This window comes from Chiloscyllium plagiosum, chromosome 1, assembly GCF_004010195.1.
Source record: "Chiloscyllium plagiosum isolate BGI_BamShark_2017 chromosome 1, ASM401019v2, whole genome shotgun sequence".
NCBI classification, from domain to species: Eukaryota; Metazoa; Chordata; class Chondrichthyes; order Orectolobiformes; family Hemiscylliidae; genus Chiloscyllium; species Chiloscyllium plagiosum.
Window position 1 is genome coordinate 96860969 of NC_057710.1, and position 20562 is coordinate 96881530.

Sequence of the window (20562 nt, forward strand, 5' to 3'; positions counted from 1 at the left end):
TCCAGGTTTTCATCTAGTAAACCTCCTTTGAACTGCTTCCAATGCATTACATCCTTCTGTAAGTACAATGACTAGGACTGTACATGGTATATACAAATGTAGTCACACCAATGTCTCACATAACAGAAGTAAAACCCCGCTACTCCTACATTCATTTCCTCTTGCAATGATCCATAATATTCTGTCAGCTTTCCTGATTGCTTGTGATACCTGTATTCTAATCTTCTGTGATTCATGCACTAGAACACCTAGATCACTCTGCATCTCAGAGCTCTGCAACCTCTCACCATTTAGATGACATGTTTTTAAAAAACTATTTCTCTCAAAATAGACAATTTCACACTTTCTTACATTGTACTCCATTTGCCAAATCTTTGCCAACTCACACAACCTATCAATATCCCTTTGTGAGCTTTTCTTTCTTCACAACTCACTTTCCTACCTATCTTTGATCTTTGATCTCCAATCTCAGTATAGTTCAGTTGCAGATTGGACAAACAGTACAGATCCCAATTTCCCCAGAGCTGATACTATTGCCAATAAACTGGAACCTACTTCCCTCTTCCTGTCTCTCAGACATATATTCATCTCCTTAACCCTGTTTACCCTATGCCAATTAACAAGTGGCATAAAGAGATTATTATCTTTGAGATTCCACTTCTTAAATTGTTGCCTAGCTCCTCACACCGGCAATGCAGAACATCTTTCCTAGTTCTACCTATGTCATTGGTGCCCATGTGGACCACAATAATTGGTTTCTTTCTGTCCCACTGCAAGTCCTTCTCCATGCCAGAGCAGGTATCCTGAACCTCAGCAAAAGGCAGAAAAATCAACAGTCTGAACTTTTGTTCTTTGCTACAAAGCATAGTGTCAGTCTCCCTGACTATGCTGTCCCCTAATATCATTGCATTCCTTTTGACCTCACCCTGATTGGATGTCATCCTGTATCATGGTGCTATGGTCATTTGGCCTGTCTATTCTTACAGATCCCACTCTCATCCAGACAAGCTGACAAACTTATTGGATAATTACAGAGGCTGATAGTGCTGCACTCCTGTTTTCTGGTCCCTTTACCTGCCTCATTTTCAGTCACATCCTCCTGTCCCAGACCACTGACTATATCAGAATGCCCTATCCTAAGAAGTGTGACCATATCCTTGTACAAAGAATCCAAGTATCTTTCCCCTTCCCTGGCACATCACGGTGTCTTAGTTTAGCCTCCAGCTTGGAAAGTTTGACCTGAAGCTGCTTAAATTTCAAACATTCACCGCAGATAGATTTGCCCTGGATCACAATAATATCCATGAGCTTCCACATATTGCAGCCCTGAGACACCATCTGACCTGCCATTCTTCATGAACTTTTAGTTAATTATTAAATTATTCACCTATTTATGTTGCTTTTTATGTCTTATATTAACTTTACCACAAATATGTAAAAGTTTGAGGGAAGAATAGCTATAACCAATTAACAGATACTTAACAAATAGAGAGCTCTTTTATCCTGTTGTGAAGCAAGAAAGATTTCCTACCAGCTCGGTGCTTTGTGCTGCAGCTTTCTGATCAGCATAGCCAATTTCACACAGGATGATTTTGATGCATCCTATTTCAGTGTGAAGCTTGCACGGTGAACACATAGCTCATGCCCTGTTGGTGAGGTTACCAATAAGGCCAATAAGGTCATTGAGATGACCCAAAATATCTTCACCCAAAGGGTGGTTAATTCATGGAACTCACTGCCGTAGAGGGTTGTGGAGGCTAAGTCATTGAGTGAATTTAAGACAAAGATAGACAGGTTCTTGAATGGTAAGGGGATCAAGGGTTACAGGGAGGTTGCAAGAGAATATGGTTGAGAAAGAGATCAACCATGATCGAATGACAGATCAGACTTGTGGTCTGAATGGCCTAATTCTGCTGATATATCTTACGGTTTTAAGGCATGGACCTGTTGGAAACCCAATCTGTGTGTTGATTTAAGGATTCTACAGTGAGGGAATTCTCACTACTAGCCAAGCTGAATGTTGGTTTTTGTTTTGATGATGAAGAATGGGGAAATTGACCTTGTCTGTTCAGGGAACTATCTGGCAGGATTTGCTATCTTTTTTTTCCTCGAGGACCTTGAGGACATCACCTGCAGACCACTGCTTGACGGACTTGTGATCAAACATACTTCTTTGAACATACCTTTCCTTAAGGGATTGTGATATGTTCGAGTCCAACTGAACAAAGTGTTCTGCATCAATGTGGCAAGACCTATCCCTCACAACACTGGGGACCAACTTTTTTATTGCAAAAATATACTTTATTCATAAAAAATGTTGTGTATATACACCGTTCCTAAAACAGTTCAGATCTGTTCAGTCTTTGCAAACAGAGAAGAAAACAAACATTCTCAATAGTTGCAATAAACTCAAAGGTATTTCTTAATGAAGCAAGAAATTAACATGTACCTGAGGCACTGGAAGGGTCCGATAACTGAATGAATCCCCATTTTACTTTGGCCAAAAGTTCTTAGATGGTGGTCTTTCCCCACTCTGCCTTGGTAGCAGCCGCCCCAAGCTTTAGTGGGTTGTTACATGTAGTCCTGAACCTTGGAATGTTCCAGTCTGCAACACTTGGTTGCGGTCAACTCCTTGCTCTGGAAGACCAACAAGTTTCAGGCAAACCAAAGAGCATTTTTCTCTGAGTTGATGGTCCTTATGGTGCAATCAAAGTTTGTTTCAGTCTGTGTCCTGTGGAACAGCTTGTGGAGCATAGTTCTGCAAAACAGAGCTGCTCAGGACAAATCTCAACAAGAACCATTGCATCTCTCTCCAGACTTCCTTTGCAAAGGCACATTCCGGAAGGAGATGTGTGACAGTCTCTACCCCTTGCAGCCACTTTGGCACACAGAGTACAGGCATACATGAAGAATGTCACAGGTAGTGCCCTTTCACCGCCAGCCAAGCAATGTCTTGGTGCTTGTTGGAAAGTTCTGGTGATGAGCTGTTCTGCCAAATGACTTTGACAGTTTGCTCAGGGAACCACCTGATAGGATAACCCTCTCCGTTTCCTAAAGGGTCTTGAGGATGCTATGCGCTGACCACTGCCTGATGGACTTGTGGTCAAAAGAGTTTATTTTCACAAATTGTTCCATGACAGACAGATAATACAAAATGGTCCAACTATTTGGTGTATTACACACCAATGAGGCTGAGAGTATTCTTCATAACACTGGGGACAGGTAGAAGCACAGTATGCAGTGACATGTGGTGTTTGCAAGCTTGATGTAGCCACATATGAAGATGGCCATCAAGATGAGGGGGGCCATTATCTAGAAATTTGTAGATCGTATCTCTTCAGATCTGGTACATCTTTGACTATCCAGCTTGGGTGACTGCAGTGGCACAGACACTGGGGATGGGCCAGACCTGTGCCAAGGATAATACTGAGAGTACCTTACACTTGATTACCAGGTATTTTCCTGCAGTGGAGAGGCAGCAGTGCTCCCATCTACCAAGTTTCTGCCTCACCATCATGAAACCTCTCAGGTTTTGGTACATATCTCAGCCCCACCCCCCAACCAAATATCCAGCACCTTCAGATAATCTGTCTTGACAGTGAACGGTGTAAAGAATCAGTGGATAAAACATCAGCACGTAGTAACGTGTGGCTTTTACTTATACGTATCTATGTACTGCTTGATGGACTTGCACATGAAGGTGACCATCAGACTGAGGGTGACATTGAGTAAGTTTTGTCCCTTTTATCTAGTACCTTTGTGGATATGGTATGTTTTGATTTCCAGATAAAGTGGAAGAGGCCCCAGGTGACCACTGCAATGCAGGACTGAGATATGGCCCATACCTACTTTAGCAACAAAGAGCACCTTGTGCCCAATGATCACCTGAGGATAGTCAATTTAACTTTGATAGGCAAAAGTGAGGACTGCAGATGCTGGAAATTAAAGTCTAGACTAGAATGGTGCTGGAAAAGCACAGCCGGTCAAGCAGCATCCGAGGAGCAGAAAAATCGATGTTTCAGGCAAAAGCCCTTCATCTTTTCCAGCACTATTCTAATCTAATTTAACTTTGATGGTGAGGAAACAATAATTTGGGATAAAATAGTCACTTGGGCAAATGTGGATTAATTAAGGAAAACCAGTCAGTCTAGACTAGAATGGTGCTGGAAAAGCACAGCCGGTCAAGCAGCATCCGAGGAGCAGAAAAATCGATGTTTCAGGCAAAAGCCCTTCATCTTTTCCAGCACCATTCTAATCTAATTTAACTTTGATGGTGAGGAAACAATAATTTGGGATAAAATAGTCACTTGGGCGAATGTGGATTAATTAAGGAAAACCAGTCCAGAACTGTTGAGGGCAAATTGTGTTTTACAAAGTTGCTGGGGACTTTTGTAGAGGTAATAAAGGTGTTTCATGGAGTTAGTGATGTTGATGTGGTGTACATAGGTTTCAAAGGGGCATTTGATGTTGTAAAACAGACATGTGTGTGAAGTTATTTTTCATAGAATAAAAGGGATAGTATCAACATGGATAAAAACTTGGCTGAGTGGTAAGAAGCAAGAGTAGACTTTGATGGATTTTTTGGGACCCTTGGTCTTAACATAGAAAATAGGAGCAGGACCAAGCTATTCAGTTCTTCGAGTCTGTTCCGTCATTCAGTATTATCATGGAGGATCTACAATTTTATTCATATTCTACTTTTACCATAGGTTTATTATGATTACATGCAGATTTTACAGTTTGATCATTTTAATGTCCCTAATGTGCCTGTTCTCACTTTTCCCCATACCCATTAATCCCTTTAGTCCGAAGAACATCTTCTTGAAAACATTGAATGTTTTGGCATCAACCACTGTCTCAGACAGAGAATTCCACAGGCTCATCACTCTGGTGAAGAAATTTATCCACATCTCAATCCAAAATAGCTTACCTCAGACTGTAACTATGACTGTCTTTATAATATATCTCAATGGAATATTGGGCACAAATTGTGTGCATGATAGAAAGTTGAAAGAATTGTGCATTCTGAGGAGGGTATTTAATAGGAAAAATTGTAGGATGAACAGATAAAAGGAGATTTAAGTTCAATGGAGTGAACTGTGAAGTAATTTATTAGGTGGGAAGAACATAGGGAGACATTAAAAGAGTAAACCTCTAAAGAGGCTGCAGGAGCAGAGGAGTTGGGTGTACATGCACGTAAGTTACTGAAGGTGTCAAGACAGATTGAGAGAGTGCTTCATAAAGTATCCTGAACTTTTAAATAGGGCCTTGGTATTCAAAAGCATGGGGACTATGTTAAACTTGTATGAGGAGCCTGGATAGAGAAAAACTGTTCCTATTTATAGGATCGAGGACAAGCAGATGCAGATTTAAGGCAATGGACCAAAGAAACAACGGTGATGTGAACCTAAATGCTTTCATGCAATGAGTAGTTATAATCTAGATTGTCATGCCCAAGGCAGTGGTGAAGGCAAGTTAAAGTTGAGACATTTTAAAGTGGATTAGACTGTTAAGTAAAAAGGGAGAATGTGCAGGCAGTACAAAGGCAAAGGAAAGGCAAACTAAATTGCTCAGTTGAAGAGCTGGTACCAATATAATATCCAATGGGTTCCTTCTGTGCCGTAACAATTCTCTGATTCTAAGATGACCAGATTCTTAACCACAATGAGAGAGATCATCACTCACACATGTCCAGTTTGTATTTGACCTTGGCAATATACTCCTGAAGTTTCAGTGAGGGAGCTTTTCAGGAGTAGTAACCATAATACCATGAGTTTAAGATACTCACGGATAGGGATAACAGCAGTCCTCGGGCGAAGGTGTAAAACTGGGGGAAGGTGAACTACAAGAATATTAAGTAGGAATTGGATAATTTTGATTGGAGGTAGCTGTTTGAGGGTAAATCTACATCAGACATGTGGGAGTATTTTAAACGGCAGTTGATAAGCATTCAACTTGTGGCACGGTCCTCTGAGAATGAAAGAAAGGTATGGTAAATTATGTGAACCTTGGATGACTAGGGATGTTATGCCCTTGGTCGGAAAGTAAAAGGGCCAGGAGGATGGGAACTGATGAATCCCTTGAAGTATTTAAGGAAAGTAGGAAAGAACTTAAACAAGGAAGTAGAATGGCAAAAAGAAGGCATGAAAAGTCATTAACAAACAGGATTAAGGAGAAACTCAAGGCTTTTTATGCATATGTAAAACCCAAGAGGGTTGCCAGGGAAAGAGTTGGCCCACTCTAGGACAAAGGAGGGAATCTACGTATGGAGCCAGAAGAGGTAGGTGAGGTCCTAAATGAATACTTGGTGTTGGTATTCACTAAAGGGAAGGAATTGGTGGAGGATGATCTCAGAGAAGCGAGTGTTGAGTTTCTAAGACAAGTTGCTATTAAAAGGGAAGAGGTATTATCTGTCTTAAAAAGTACAAAGGTAGATAAATCCCCAGATCCCAATGGGACTTATCCCAGGATATTGAGGGAAGCAAGAGAACAAATTGCTGGAGCATTGACAGACATCTTTGTATCCTCATGGCCACTGGTGAGGCCCCAGAGGACTGGAAAATAGCCAATGTTGTCCCATTGTTTAAGAAGGTCAGCAGGGATAATCCAGGAATTTACAGCCCTGTGAGTTTCTCATCAGTGGTAGGGAAATTGTTGGAAAAGCTTCTCGGGACAAGATCCATATGCACTTAGAAGCAAATGGACTTATTAGCGATAGACAGCATTGTTTTGTGTGGGAAAGGTTGTGCCTCACTAACTTGATAGAGTTTTTTGAGGAGGTGACAAAGCGGTTGATGTTGTCTACATGGACTTTGACAAGGTTCCTCATGGCAGACTGGTACAAAAGATAAAGTCTGACGATATCTGGGGTGAACTGGCAAGCTGGATACAAAACTGGCTTAGTCATAAGATACAGAGGGTAACGGTGCAAGGATGCTTTTTAGAATGGAGGGCCATGACTAGTGGTGTTCCACAAGGGATCAGTGCTGGGACCTCTGGGTCTGTTTGTGATCGACATCAATGATTTGGAGGAAACCACAGCTGGTGTAATTAGTAAGTTTGCAGATGATACAAAGATTGGTGGAGTTGAGAATAGTGAAGAGGATTATCAGAGGATACAGCAGGATATAGATCAATTGGAGGTATGGGCAGAAAAATGTTAATCCGGATAAATGTGAGGTGATGCATTTTGGAAAGTCAAGCACAGATGGAAATTATATAGTGAATGGCAGAGTCCTGAGAAGTATTGATATGCAAAGGGATCTGGGTGTACAGGCCCATAGATCACTGAAGGTGGCAGCATAGGTAGATAAGGGAGTAAAAAAGGCTTATGGCATTGTTGCCTTCATTGGAAGGGGCATTGAATATAAGAATAAACAAGTTATGATTCAGTTTTATAGAACTCTAGTTAGGCCACACTTGGAATTTTGCATACAGTTCTGGTTCACCGCACTACTAGAAGGATGTGGATGCTTACGAGAGAGTAAAGGTTTACCAGGATGTTGCCTAGTGTGGGGGATTTTAGCTATGAAGAAAGAATGGATAGACTGGGTTTGTTTTCACTGGAATCCAGGAGGTTGAGGGGGGAAACTAATAGAAGTATATAAGATTGTGAATGGCATGGATAGAGTGGAAAGTATGAAGCTTTTTATCAGGGTGTAGGAGTCAATTACTAGGGGACACAGATTAAAGGTGCGAGAGGGGAAGTTGTGCGAATCAAGTTTTTCACACAAAGCCTGGAATACATTGACAGAGGAGTAGATGGAAACAGACACAACAGCAGCATTCACAAAGCACCTGGATGAATACATGAATAAGAAGGGAATAGAGGGATATGGATCCTGTAAGTGAAGACAGGTTTAGCATGGAAGGCAAAATGTGGCGGCACAGGCTTGCAGGGCCGAAGGACCTGAAACTGTGCTGTATTACCCTTTGTTCCAGTTTTTGGCATATGCCCTCGCTCATCTAAACAATAGCTCCAGCAACTTTAGATATTCTGCTCTCATGATAAGGGGGACTGGATTGGTTAGCTCAATTCTCAAATAATATGTTACTGCATATCTATTGATCTCTTACTCTCAACATGTTCTGAACCCTGGTCTTTGTTGCTTAAATGGAGAGTGTCCATTCACGTTAAGTAAACAATAGACCTATAAATAAAAGAAAAATATTGTGGATGCTGTAAATCTAAAATCATAAAGTGCCCCAAAAGGGTGCAGGTCTCTCTGAAAAAGTGAGTCAATGTAACTCTCTTTTAGTGCTGCGGACAGGATGGGGACACTGGAATGAGAATATATCCAAGGTCAAATAGAAACTGGGAGTGTGAAAAAGACTGTCAGATTTTGTAGAGACGAAACAAACCATTTAGGTTGATGACCTTTGGTCAGACCAATAACTCTGCTACTTTCTCCAGAATGCTGCTGGATCTGCTGAAGATTTCGAACCTAGTTTTAAATTTTCAATTTAGATTTTCTATCAACCAAGGTATTTTGCTTTTGAGACAACCGCTCTGTCGGTGCAGATAAATTTCTTGGTGCATCCTGGTCCCAAGATTGTCAAACACCATGGCGCACTTCCTCTGGGCGAGATGTCAAAAGTCACAAAAGGATTCTCCTCCTGGGTAGGTGGCGCTGTGCCGCTGTCGGTGCGTGTGTGTCCACTCCTCCGGGGGAAGGTGGCGCTAGCGCCCGCCCACAATGTGTTGGTACTCCGCCTGACTAGGAGGCGCTGTCTCTCTCCGGTGCCTGTGGCGTGTTGTGGCCGCTCTGTCCGTTGTTTCCCGGCGCCGTCCTGCTGCCGCCACCGCCACCGCCGCTCGGTGCGACTCTGTGAAACTCCCGCTTTGCTGGACACCTGAGAGAGAACCGCCGGGATTCATGAGGTGAGCGCCGCTGCTAGGGCCCGCGGCACCCGGGGCGGGAGGCTCGCTGCAGGCCGCGGGCTCAGCCTCCCGCCCGCCCGCCCGCCCGCTGGCTGAGATACAGTATTTCAGAACTCGAGCGGGACAGTGAGAGGAGGAGGAGGAGGAGGAGGGGGAGGGAAGGCCGGGGCCCGACTGGATCGGAGCTTTTTTTTAAAAAAAAATAAACAAGTAAAACGAAGAAAAATAAATAAAATCCCGTGTCCCAGATGCGAAGTTGCAGAAATAAAATGAGTCGCTGAATGAAGCGGCGGCGAGTCTGAACTCGGGGCCGCGGCCTGTTCCCCGAGTCTTTGTAATTTATGGCGGGATAGGACTGAGTGTTTCCCGGATTCGCGCCCGTCCCCTCTCACTGCCTGCCTGCCTGCCATGAAGTTGTAAATAACCGGCCCGAGGTTTGGCGGCTGCTCTCCATCATACCACTGCTGCTGTTCTGATGCCGAGGCCTGAGATTACAGGCCCGAGGAGCCCGTGCGCGACAACTTTTTGTGGCGATGTGAGGTTGGCGGGCGGGTGGGCGGCCGGATAGCTCCTGCACCATACCCTCTCCGGGTTTGGGCAAAATGCAAGCCGATTAAGAGGAGTTTGTGACCGTTTCTGCTCCCTCTCTGCAACCCCCGACCCCGTCAAGAAAGTGACGGGAAAACATGTTGCGGCTTCAAGACTTCAGAGACACCTTTTTCAGAGTCTTTTGGCTCTTTCCATTCCGCGACCTAATGAACAAGATCGGTCACATTGGTCTGCCGTCTTATACCTTGACATTTTAAAAAATTGAGCAAGGATTAGAAAGGGGAAAAACTGAGAGTAACATTTTAAACTTGTGTCTAACCAGCAGAGGCCAGTAGTGATCTACAGAAAGGGAAAACTCAAAGGAGATGGCTTTCCCACAATCGAAATCTGCAGATGGAAAGATCATAATCTACCCTCCTGGTGTTAAGGAAATTACCGACAAAATTTCCAACGATGAATTGGTCAAAAGGCTAAAGGTACTTTTAGACGTAACTTGTTGAAACAATTTTCCAAGATGCTTTGTTTTCTGAAAGATCTATCAATTTGAGAACATAACGCAGGGCAACTCTCAGCTGGTCAGTTTCAGTTGCACGACCTCGCTCGAAAACTTGACTCGTGCTTAGATTTCCTTTCATTCTATGCTTAAGATTACCAATAAAGTATTTCTAATTTGCATGGATGACTTAATTGCATTTTTTTTGATAATTGAACAAATTGCAATATGGCAGTGTATTGCATTGTTTCACAGTTTGGCCTTGTTTTGCTATTTCATTGATAATTTATTTCAAGTTACTTAAGCAGTTGAATAGTTTATCAACATTATAAATTGGTCACTTTGTTTTTGTGCTATCACTTATATTAGCCTATCTTGAAAGAACAGTTTGCAGTCGAGAGTTTAGTTCTTGGTGGATTGCCGTAAGTTATGGAAGAATTAGACAGTGGCTCCTCTTCCTTCTCCAATTCAATTACTCTGAATGAAGTTTAATCGTGTATCATTGGATTTTGATAGCATAACATTTCAGGGAAAGTTTTCTATTACATTAATAGATTGCTGCAGTTCTTGAATGCTAACTTATTATTCTAAAATGTGCAGGATTATGGAGTTTTTATTTGAAATGCTTAAAATAATCTTGGAATTGCTTTACCTAATTGATTTTTGTCAGCAAATGTTTTACAGTGTTGAAATCTGTCTAGTCATTTATCTATTATGCCAGAGTTGAGATACTGATACTTTATTTTTCATTCAGTTTGAATTTTTATTTCTCATAGTGCTCCATACACTTAATTTACTCCAGTTTTTACACGTACTTTGAATTACATCCAGTATTATGTTTATTATCCACAAATCTATGACATGCAATGTTATCAGATTGATGTATTGTACTGATGAACATTGGTTCAAAGATGTGGTGCATGCTCTATGACTTGTTAAATTGGAAAAAGATGAAGAAGCTTGACATCTGGTCTTGCCTTGCTGTTGGCTGAGGAGGTATCAGAAAGTAAAGATTCTTGCAATAATGTATAGATATTCTAAGAAAGGAATATGACAGTTCAGGTTGGCTGTAAGAAGAGCCAAAGCATGTGCATCAATCAGAAATTATGTACTGCCTGGGCACTGAAATACAAGAAAAAATTACCATTATAACTATTGGTCTTTAGATCTATTTGTGAGGTTCTGTTGAGCACAATAGGAAAATGGACCATGGTCTGTGTAATTAAGCATATACATAAAATCGGAGTCAACATTTTAAAATGAGAATTCTTAGATTTTACATTTACTGTTTTAAATTTATGGAAGGGTCTGATTGGTTAGAAATGGCAATGGTTTCTGCTATGGCCTGTAAATGCAGAATTCGAGCTTTATGTCCGGATTCTCCCCCTGTGGATCTGTGTATGTGTGAAATTGATCCCAGATTCTATGTTTCGTTCTCATAGATGCATCCAATCTGATTGTTCAGTCCTCATGATAAAATTATATGGTAGCTGTATCCATATTTGCTGTTATCCATGGGAAGTCTATGCACCTCACCTTCACAGATAATGGCGATTTGGTGTAATTAATTCAGGAAACATGCCTTTATCCAGAGATTGGTTAAAATGTAGAACTTGTCATTTGGAGTGGTTGAGATGACTAGATGCTCACTGGAGAAGATAGAGCTTGGAGGGCATTGAGAAGAAAAGAGGAAGATTAATAGAAATTGGCCTTGCGCTCCCTTGAGCTTACCCTCACTTAGTGGGATCATGGCTGATGGTTTGCATTGACATCATTTTTCTGCATCTTCCTACATTGCTCATATCACAATTCTATTGATCTCTGACTGAGTTTACTCGATCACTGAGCATCCCACAGTTTTCTGGGTAGAATATGCTAAAGGAATATGATCCATTGAACGAAAACGTCTTCTCATCTCAGTCCTAAATGGTCAATCCTTTCTTTGAGTCTGACCCTAATTCCAACTTCCTGAGTCAGGATAAACAGTCTCTGTGTTGACCCAGTCAAACCTCTCAATGATTTACTAAGGTTTAGCATGTCCACTTATTTTGTAAACTTCCAGGGCATCTGTGCTGAGTCTTTTTGCACACTCCCTCAAAGAGCAGTGCCCGCATCCCATGAGTCAGTCAGTCAACCTTTGTTACATTATCTCTGGAGTGAATATCTCTCTGACCAGGAGGCAGAAATGTACACAGTACGTCAGGTGTAGTCTCACGAAAGCTCTATATATTATTACAATAAATTGGGTTAATTTTTCAATAATAAAAGTGTACTATTTGCTTTCCGAATTCTTACTGAACTTCATGATTTGTATATAAGAGCACAGAATCCTTCCAAATCCCAAACTTTATTAATCTATCACTATTTGAGACAGAGTGTTTTACAATTTTTCCTACTGACATGGGTAATTTTACGTTCTTCACATTATATTCTGTCACACTCTTGATCACTCCCTAATCTGTCCTAATCTGTTTGCAGCCTCTTTGTTTCCTTCTCACTGTTTAATTTCCCATTTAACTTGCTATCAACAGCAAGCTTTGGTACATTATGCTGTCATTTAATGCATTGATATGGATTGTAAATTGTTGAGGCCTGAGAGCTGATCCTTTGAATATTTCAGTTGTTACAACCTACAAAGCTGAAAATCTTTTTGTCAATGTATTCAATTGTTTATTATCCCCAAACGTATGGGTCCTAATATTTAGTAATATTCCATTGTGACCTCGTTAAAAGTTTGTTTAAAATTGAAAGACACTGCATCCAATGGTTCCCACTTGCCACTGAGTTGCAACCTTTAAAGAGTTGAAAATCAAAACATGGTTGGGAGGAAGAAAAATAAAGCATTCATGGTCACGAGAGAACAAGTATTCGGTAAACTAATGGGACTAAAGGCTCACAAGCACTCTGGACCAGGTGGCCTGTATCCACGGGTGTTCGAGGAAATGGCTGCTGGCTGTAACGTTCAAAACTTTGTTAGATTTTTGGAAGTGTTCTAATGGTGTGGAAAACTGCAAATATGACAGCACAGACAGAAAGCAGGCTGTAGGCTAGTTAGTCTAACGCCTGTTTTGGAAAAATGACTGAATCCAAAATTAAACAATTGGCACCAGGACATTCATAAACTTATAGGCACCTAAGTCATGTCAACGTGGTTTTGTGAATGTTAAGTAGTGTGTAATAATCAGTCTTTTGAGGATGTAGCTAGTAGGGTAGAAAAAGTGGTACAAGTATTTGTAGTGATTTTGTATTTCCAAAAACAAAAGGTACTTCATAAAGTGTTACTTTATAAGATACATTATAAACCTCTTGATTCTGGGGTTATTGTATTGGAATGGATAGAGGACAGGGTAACTAACAGGAAACAGCGGTTTGGAATAAATGGGCCATTTTCAGGTTGGAAAAACAGTGATTAGTAGTGCAGCACAAGGATCAGTGCTGCAATTTTAACGATTCACGTAGGATAATGGCTGTACACTAATCTACCCTTTTTCTTTGGCACTCCCTTGGGTTCCAAGATGGCATTCTTCCATCAAGAGTTGTTGGTCTTGAAGTGATTAAAACAGTCCAATGCTAGACTCGCACACTGAGTCACTGGTGGGCAGGTAGTTTTTGATGAGGCACTTGGATGTGATGTTTGGTTTTTCACCTACTCCTGTTTTGTGCTTGAACATCACTTGGACCTATCAAATGCTCTTTGGTTGCCCTTTTGTAGATGCTTTACAGTTTGAGCAGTCTTTGATAAGACATTCCCATAAATTGGTGAGAATGCTGCATTTCCGCCACTTGCCTCTTGTTAATTGCTTGCTTCAGGAATTTGTATCAGGATATGGATAATGTGGCCTACCCAATGCCACCGATTGGCCTGAACCAGTGTCTTGATGCTGGTCTGTAGACCTGAGAGAGAAAACAGACATTGGAGCACCTATCTTGCCAGAGTATTTCTGGAGGTGTCACTGTTGATATTTGTACAGGTATTTGTTGTACATTGTCCATGTCTCTGATGCATATAGGAGAGCTTAAGGTGACATTGTAGCCCTGTAAACCCCAAGCTTGGTGCCAGGTTTGAAGTCTTTGTCATCAAACATGCTTTTCCTCAGTTGGCTGAAGACTGAGGTGACACACTGGAGGCGATGTTGAGTTTCATTGTTACTGTCTGCCTTGCTGAAAGAAGGCTCACAAGGAATGAGAATTGATCCACGTTGACCTGTGAATTGCCATGGATCATGATGGTTAGGGGCAGTGTAATGCAGCAGAAAAAGGCTGATAGAGAAGTTTGTTTTCTGTGTTTTTAGTTGAAGGCCTTTTTCCCCTTGTGTCTTCATGAACGAGGGGAAATGGCTTGGAGCTCAGCTTCTGAGTTTGCACAAATTTATGTGTCACCTTTATAGGCAGTAGTTGAGTGTATGATAGTCATATTTCCTGATGGTGTAAAGATGAGTGGGAAAATACCTTGTGAAGCAGGCAGAGTGTACATATTAGAATGCAGATGGGTGATTGTACAAGACTTTGGCTGAGAGTTAAATATATGGTTATCTGTTTTGGTGGGAAGAATATATGGTTATCTGTTTTGGTGGGAAGAAAAGGCAGAATATTTTTAAATCCACAGAGAGACCACAGAATGTTACAGTTCAGTGTGATCTGGGTGTCCTCAAACATGAAGCGCACAAGTTGGCAAGTAGTAAAGCTACTCCTTCAAAATCAACAGAATGGTGGCCCTTTTTTTTTTGCAAGAGAAATTGAGCATAAATATAGGCTACTGCATATAAGGCATTGGTGAGAATGTACCTGGAGTAGTATATGCTGTTTTAGCCACCTTGTAAGGATGGATATACTTGTATTGGAGGCAGTTCAGGGAATGTTCACTACACTCATGAGATCTTTGTTTTACAATGATTGTTTGAGCAGTTAGGCCTATTCTCTTTGATGTTTAAAAGAATAAAATTCAGACGTTAGTTAACTAGGTAGATGTTCAGAGAATGTTTCTCCCCGTGGAAGCATTTAGAACTGGGGATTATAGTTTCAAAATAAAGAGTCTCCCATTTAAGATTGAGTCTTCTCTCGATCACTCATCTTTGGAATTCTCTACCCTAACAGCAGTGGAGACTGGATTGTTGAGTGTATACTGAACTGAATAGATGTTTGGCAGACAGAAGAGTTGAGGGAGGCAGGGAAGAAGAGAACCCATATCTTATTAAATGGTAGAACAAGTTCATTGTTCCTGTTTCTCTGTTCTTTCTTGGATGGGGCATTAGATTTGCAGTTTTCCAGTTCTTGCAGATCTTTCGAGAATCTGGGGAACTTTGGAAGATCACAACCAATACGTCCACTATTTCTGCAGTTAGTTCATTTATCCCATAGGATGCACTCCATTACTTCCAGGTAATTTGTAAGTGGGTGTTGAGAGTGTGGTGCTGGAAAAGCACAGCAGATCAGGCAGCATCCAAAAAGCAGGAGAATTGACATTTCAGGCATAAACCCTTTATCAGGAATCTGCTGTACTTTTCCAGCGCCACACTCCTGACTCTAATCTCACTTTCTTCTAACTAGTAAATGGGTGGAAGGGTTAGGGGAAGTCAATACAGTTTCAAAATCAAATAACATGATAGACCGAGAAAAAAAGTCAGCAATGGAAGGGAATGGCAAAACTATAAATATAGTGATTAAACCTGAAGTGGGAAATAATGAGTTAAGTAAAACATCACTGCTGAGGGTCAAGTTGCAGTGTATGACCCAACTAAAAATTGTATATACGAATGTGTGAAGTGTAAGGAATAAATTAAATGAGCTGCAGACATAAATTCAAATTGCACATTATGATACAGTAGCCATCAGTGTGACATGGCTGCAGGCTGGTAGGGATTGGGAACTAAATATGCCAGGTTATAAGGTTTACCAGATGGGGAAAATGGCAGAGAAGGTGGAATAGCATTTCTGGTGAGAAACAAAGTTACTTCAGTGGTAAGGGAGGTTACAGTGAGGGGGAAAGCATTCAGTGGAGACTGTATGGATGGAACTGTGGAACAGCAAAGGATCTAAAACTAATATAAAAAAACAAAAGAACTGCAGCTGTTGGAAATCAGAAACAAATTGCTAGAAAAACACAGCATGTCTGGCAGTATCTGTGGAGAGAAATCAGTTAATGTTTTGGAATCAGTGATTCTTTCTGAAGTCTCTGGAACTGAAATGTTAACTCTGATTTTTCTCCACAGATGCTGTCAGATCTGAGTTTTTTGATGAATTTGTTATATTTAAAACTAATAGGCCTTTGCACAGACCCCTTGCATCAGCTCTGAAGTGCTAGATTGTATTAATGCACAAATTAGATGTGTAGCAAAGCCAGAGTAGTATCAATGGGGGATTTGAACTTGAATATAGATTGGGAGCCAGACAAGCACCTTCCAGAAAGTAGTGAATTTCTGGAGTGTGTCTGGGATCTCTTATAGCAGTATGTCCTCGTTGCAAGAAAGGGATACAGAATGCTGGATTTAGTGAGTTGCCTAATTATGTGTGAACAATTAAGAAATAGTGATTATGATTTTGAACACAGAACATTACAGCGCAGTACAGGCCCTTCGGCTCTTGATGTTGTGCCATCCTGTGGAACCAAACTGAAGACCATCTAAGCTATGCTATTGCATTCTCATCCAAATGCCTATCCAATGACCATTTAAATGCCCATACGGTTGGCGAGTCTACTACTGTTGCAGGCAGTGCATTCCACGCCCCTTCTACTCTGAGTAAAGAAACTACCTCTGACATCTGTCCTGTATCTATCACTCCTCAATTTAGAGCTATGTCCCCTCGTGCTAGCCATTACCATCCTTGGGAAAAGGCTCTCACTGTCCAACCGATCTAATCCTCTGATTGTCTTATATGTCTCAATTAAATCATATCTCAATCATCATCTCTCCAACAAAAATAGTCTCAAGTCCCTCAGCCTTTCCTCATAACCTTCCCTTCGTACCAGGCAACGTCCTAGTAAGTCTCCTCTGAACTCTTTCCAGAGTTTCCACATCTGCCTATAGTGCAGTGACCGGATCTGTATGCAGCACTCCAAATGTGGCTGCACCCGAGTTTTGTGTAGCTGCACCATGATTTCATGGTTTTGAAACTTAATCCCTCTACCAATAAAAGCTAACACACCGTATGCATTCTTAATAACCCTATCAATCTGGGTGGCAACTTTCAGGGATCTATGTACCTAGACACAGAGATTTCTCTGCTCATCTACACTACCAAGAAACTTACCATTAGCCCAGTGCTCTGCATTTCTGTTACTCCTTCCAAAGGGAATCACCTCTCACTTTTCTGCATTAAACTCCATTTGCCACCTCTCAGCCCAGCTCTGCAGCTTATCTATGTTCCTCTGTAACCTACAACATGATTCGTCACTTCACAGCTCTGTCGACCTTAAAGTCATCCGCCAACTTACTAACTCATCTAATGTGCTTTCATCCAGATCACTTATAAAAATGACGAGCAATAGTGGATTCAAAACAGATCCTCGCAGTACCCCACTAGTAACTGAACTTCAGGATGTATATTTCCCATCAACCATCATCCTCTGTCTTATTTCCGCTAGCCAATTTCTGTTCCAAACTGCTAAATCACCCTCAATCCCATGCCTCCATAGTTTGTGCAATAGCTTACCATGGGGAACCTTATCAAATGCGTTACTGAAATCCATATACCGCATCAATCCACCTGCTTGGCCACTTTCTCAAAGAACTAAGTTTTATGAGGCATGACCCTTCAAAAAATAATGTTGACTATCCCCTTTTCCGATGATTATAAACCCGATTTCTTCTCATCCTTTCCAACACTTTACCCACAACTGAAGTAAGGCTCACAGGTCTATAATTTCCAGGGTTGTCTCTACTCCCCTCCTTGAACAAGGAAACAACCTTTGCTATCATCTAGTCTTCTGGTATTATTCCTGTAGACAATGACGACATAAAGATTGAAGCCAAAGGCTCGGCAATCTCCTCCCTGGCTTCCCAGAGAATCCTAGGATAAATCCCATCAGACCCAGGGACTTATCTATTTTTACATTTTCCAGAATTGCTAACACCTCCTCCTTAGGCACCTCAATCCCATCTAGTCTAGTAATGTACACCTTAGTATTCTTCTTGACCACATTGTCTTTATCTAGTGTGAATACTGGTGAAAAGTATTCATTTAGCATTTCACCTATCTCCTCGCACAACTTCCCACTACTATGCTTGATTGGCCCTAATTTTACTCTAGTCATTCTTTTATTCCGGATATCCATCCTATCTGCCAACGGCTTCTCATGTCCCCTCCTGGCTCTTAGCTCTCTCTTTAGGTCCTTCCTGGCTAACTTAAACTCTCAAGTACCTGAAATGAGCCATCACATGTCATCCTAACATAAGTCGTCTTCTTCCTCTTAACAAGAGATTCAGCTTCCTTAGTAAATCACGGCCCCTGCGCTTGACAGCTTCGTCCCTGCTGACACATACTTTTCAAGGACCCGCAGTCACTGGGCCTTGAATAAGCTCCACATTTCAATTGTGCCCATCCTATGCATCCTAAATCTTGCCTAATTGCATCATAATTGCCTTTCCCCCAGCAATAACCTTTGCACTCTGGTATATACGTATCCCTTTCCATCACTGACGTAAACATAACCGAATTGTGTTCACTATCATCAAAGTGCTCACCTACCTCCAAATCTAACGTTTGGCTGGGTTCATTACCCACTACCAAATCTAATGTGGCTTTGCCCCTTGTTGGTCTGTCTACATACTGGGTCAGGAAATGCTCCTGCACACATTGGACAACAGCTGACCCATCTAAAGTACTTGCACTATAGTATTCCCAGTCAATACTTGGAAAGTTAAAGTCCCCCATAACAACTACCCTGTTACACTCGCTCTTATTGAGGATCATCTTTGCTATCCTATCCTCTACATCTCTGGAACTATCTGGAGGCCTATAGAAAACTCCCAACAGGGTAACCTCTCCTTTCCTGTTTCTAATCTCAGCCCAAACTACCTCAGTAGACGTGTCCTCAAACGTCCTTTTTTGCAACCATAATACTGTCCTTGACCAACAGTGCCAAACTACCCCCTCTTTTACCATTTTCTCTGTTCTTACTGAAACATCTAAATCCTGGAACCTGCAATAATCAGGATTGAATTCAAGATCATGTTTGAAAGTGAAAAGTATGAATCATGAAGACTAACTTTAATGAGACAGACAGTCCACGAATATCTGCTAATGGGTGAAACATCTGTATGAAGAAACATTTAACACCATACGAAACCAGTTAATACCCCTGTGAAGGACACTCTCCAATCCACTTAACAGAAAAAAAAGCCATGACTATAAGCTAAAGCTATAAGGGAAAACAAAATGAGATAAAAAGGCTTATGAACATTCAAACAAAAAGGCACAGATCCTGCTGAAAAGGAAAGATACAAAGACCTGTAAAGGACCAGAATTTTGCTTAAAAGATCTACGAAAAAGGATTATAAAATTAAACCAGTAAAAGACATTGAAATCAATAAGAAGCAGTTTGATGAAGGTAAAACATGTGGTTAGGAGTAATGTTGACCTGCTGAAGACTGCAAGTGGAGATATTGTCAATGATCATGGGGAAATTGCAGACATTATTGAGTAATTAGTTTGCTTCAATATTTACAATAGGAAAGGGAATAGCTTGCTGGAAGTCTCAAGGAAATTAATAGTGGATTGACGGCAGGCACTGAATAAGATTAACGGTTTCCTCATTAGCAAGGTTTTACATGATTGAATTAAAGAGTGACAAATTCCTGGTATCTGACACTTTCCATTCAAGTGTGTTAAAGGAAGTAGGGAGCATGTTGTAGATCCCCTAACTATAATCTTTCAGAGTTCCCGAGATACAGGAGTCATCCTTCTGGATTGGAAAATTTCAAATGTCACTCAACTTTTTAAGAAGGGCAAAAGAAGAAAACTAGAGAACTACAGACCAGTTAGCCTAACATCTATGGTGGGGAAATTGTTGAAGTCTATAATCAAGGACAGGGTAACTGAGGACCTTGAAAATTTTCAGTTATTCAAGCAGAGCTAGCATAGATTCATGACAGGTAGATCATGGCTGGTAAACTGCAGTGAAATCTTTTGAAAAAGTGACTAAGATATTGGACAGGGAATGTCTATCGAAGTTTCTTAACATGGGTTTCCAGAAGACTTGATTTAGACCCATATAAGAAACTGTTAATTCGGGTAGGAAACCCACAGAATAGGGCAAATTATTGGCATAGCTGAGAAATTGGTTGAGTGGCAAGGAACAGAAAGTAGGGATTATGGGTAGGTACTCAAATGAGAGAACACAACTGGTGGTGTGTCTCAAAGATCTGTATTTTGGGGCTTCCATTATTTATGTTATTAATGGAGAAAGTGAGGTTTGCAGATGCTGGAGATCAGAGCTGAAAATGTGTTGCTGGAAAAGCACAGCAGGTCAGGCAGCATCCAGGGAACAGGAGAATCGACGTTTCGGGCATAAGCCCTTCTTCAGGAATGAGGAAAGTTTGTCCAGCAGGCTAAGATAAAAGGTAGGGAGGAGGGACTTGGGGGACGGGCGTCGGAAATGTGATAGGTGGAAAGAGGTAAAGGTGAGGGTGATAGGTCAGAC

At 41.3% G+C, this 20562-nt stretch overlaps 1 protein-coding gene across 9 annotated transcripts in view; it reads left to right on the forward strand.

Annotated features, from left to right (window-relative positions):
• Positions 1-8724: 8724 nt before the first annotated feature.
• Positions 8725-20562, forward strand: part of pds5a (PDS5 cohesin associated factor A) — a 220537-nt gene continuing 208699 nt past the window's right edge. For 8 of the 9 annotated variants that reach the window (XM_043692710.1, XM_043692723.1, XM_043692753.1 and 5 more), the window contains exons 1-2: positions 8725-8881; positions 9753-9906. In XM_043692710.1, coding sequence (XP_043548645.1) covers positions 9796-9906 — 111 coding nt within the window. In that variant the 5' untranslated portion in view covers positions 8725-8881; positions 9753-9795. The remainder of the gene's footprint in view (positions 8882-9752; positions 9907-20562) is intronic. The other variant, XM_043692718.1, reaches the window with a different exon arrangement.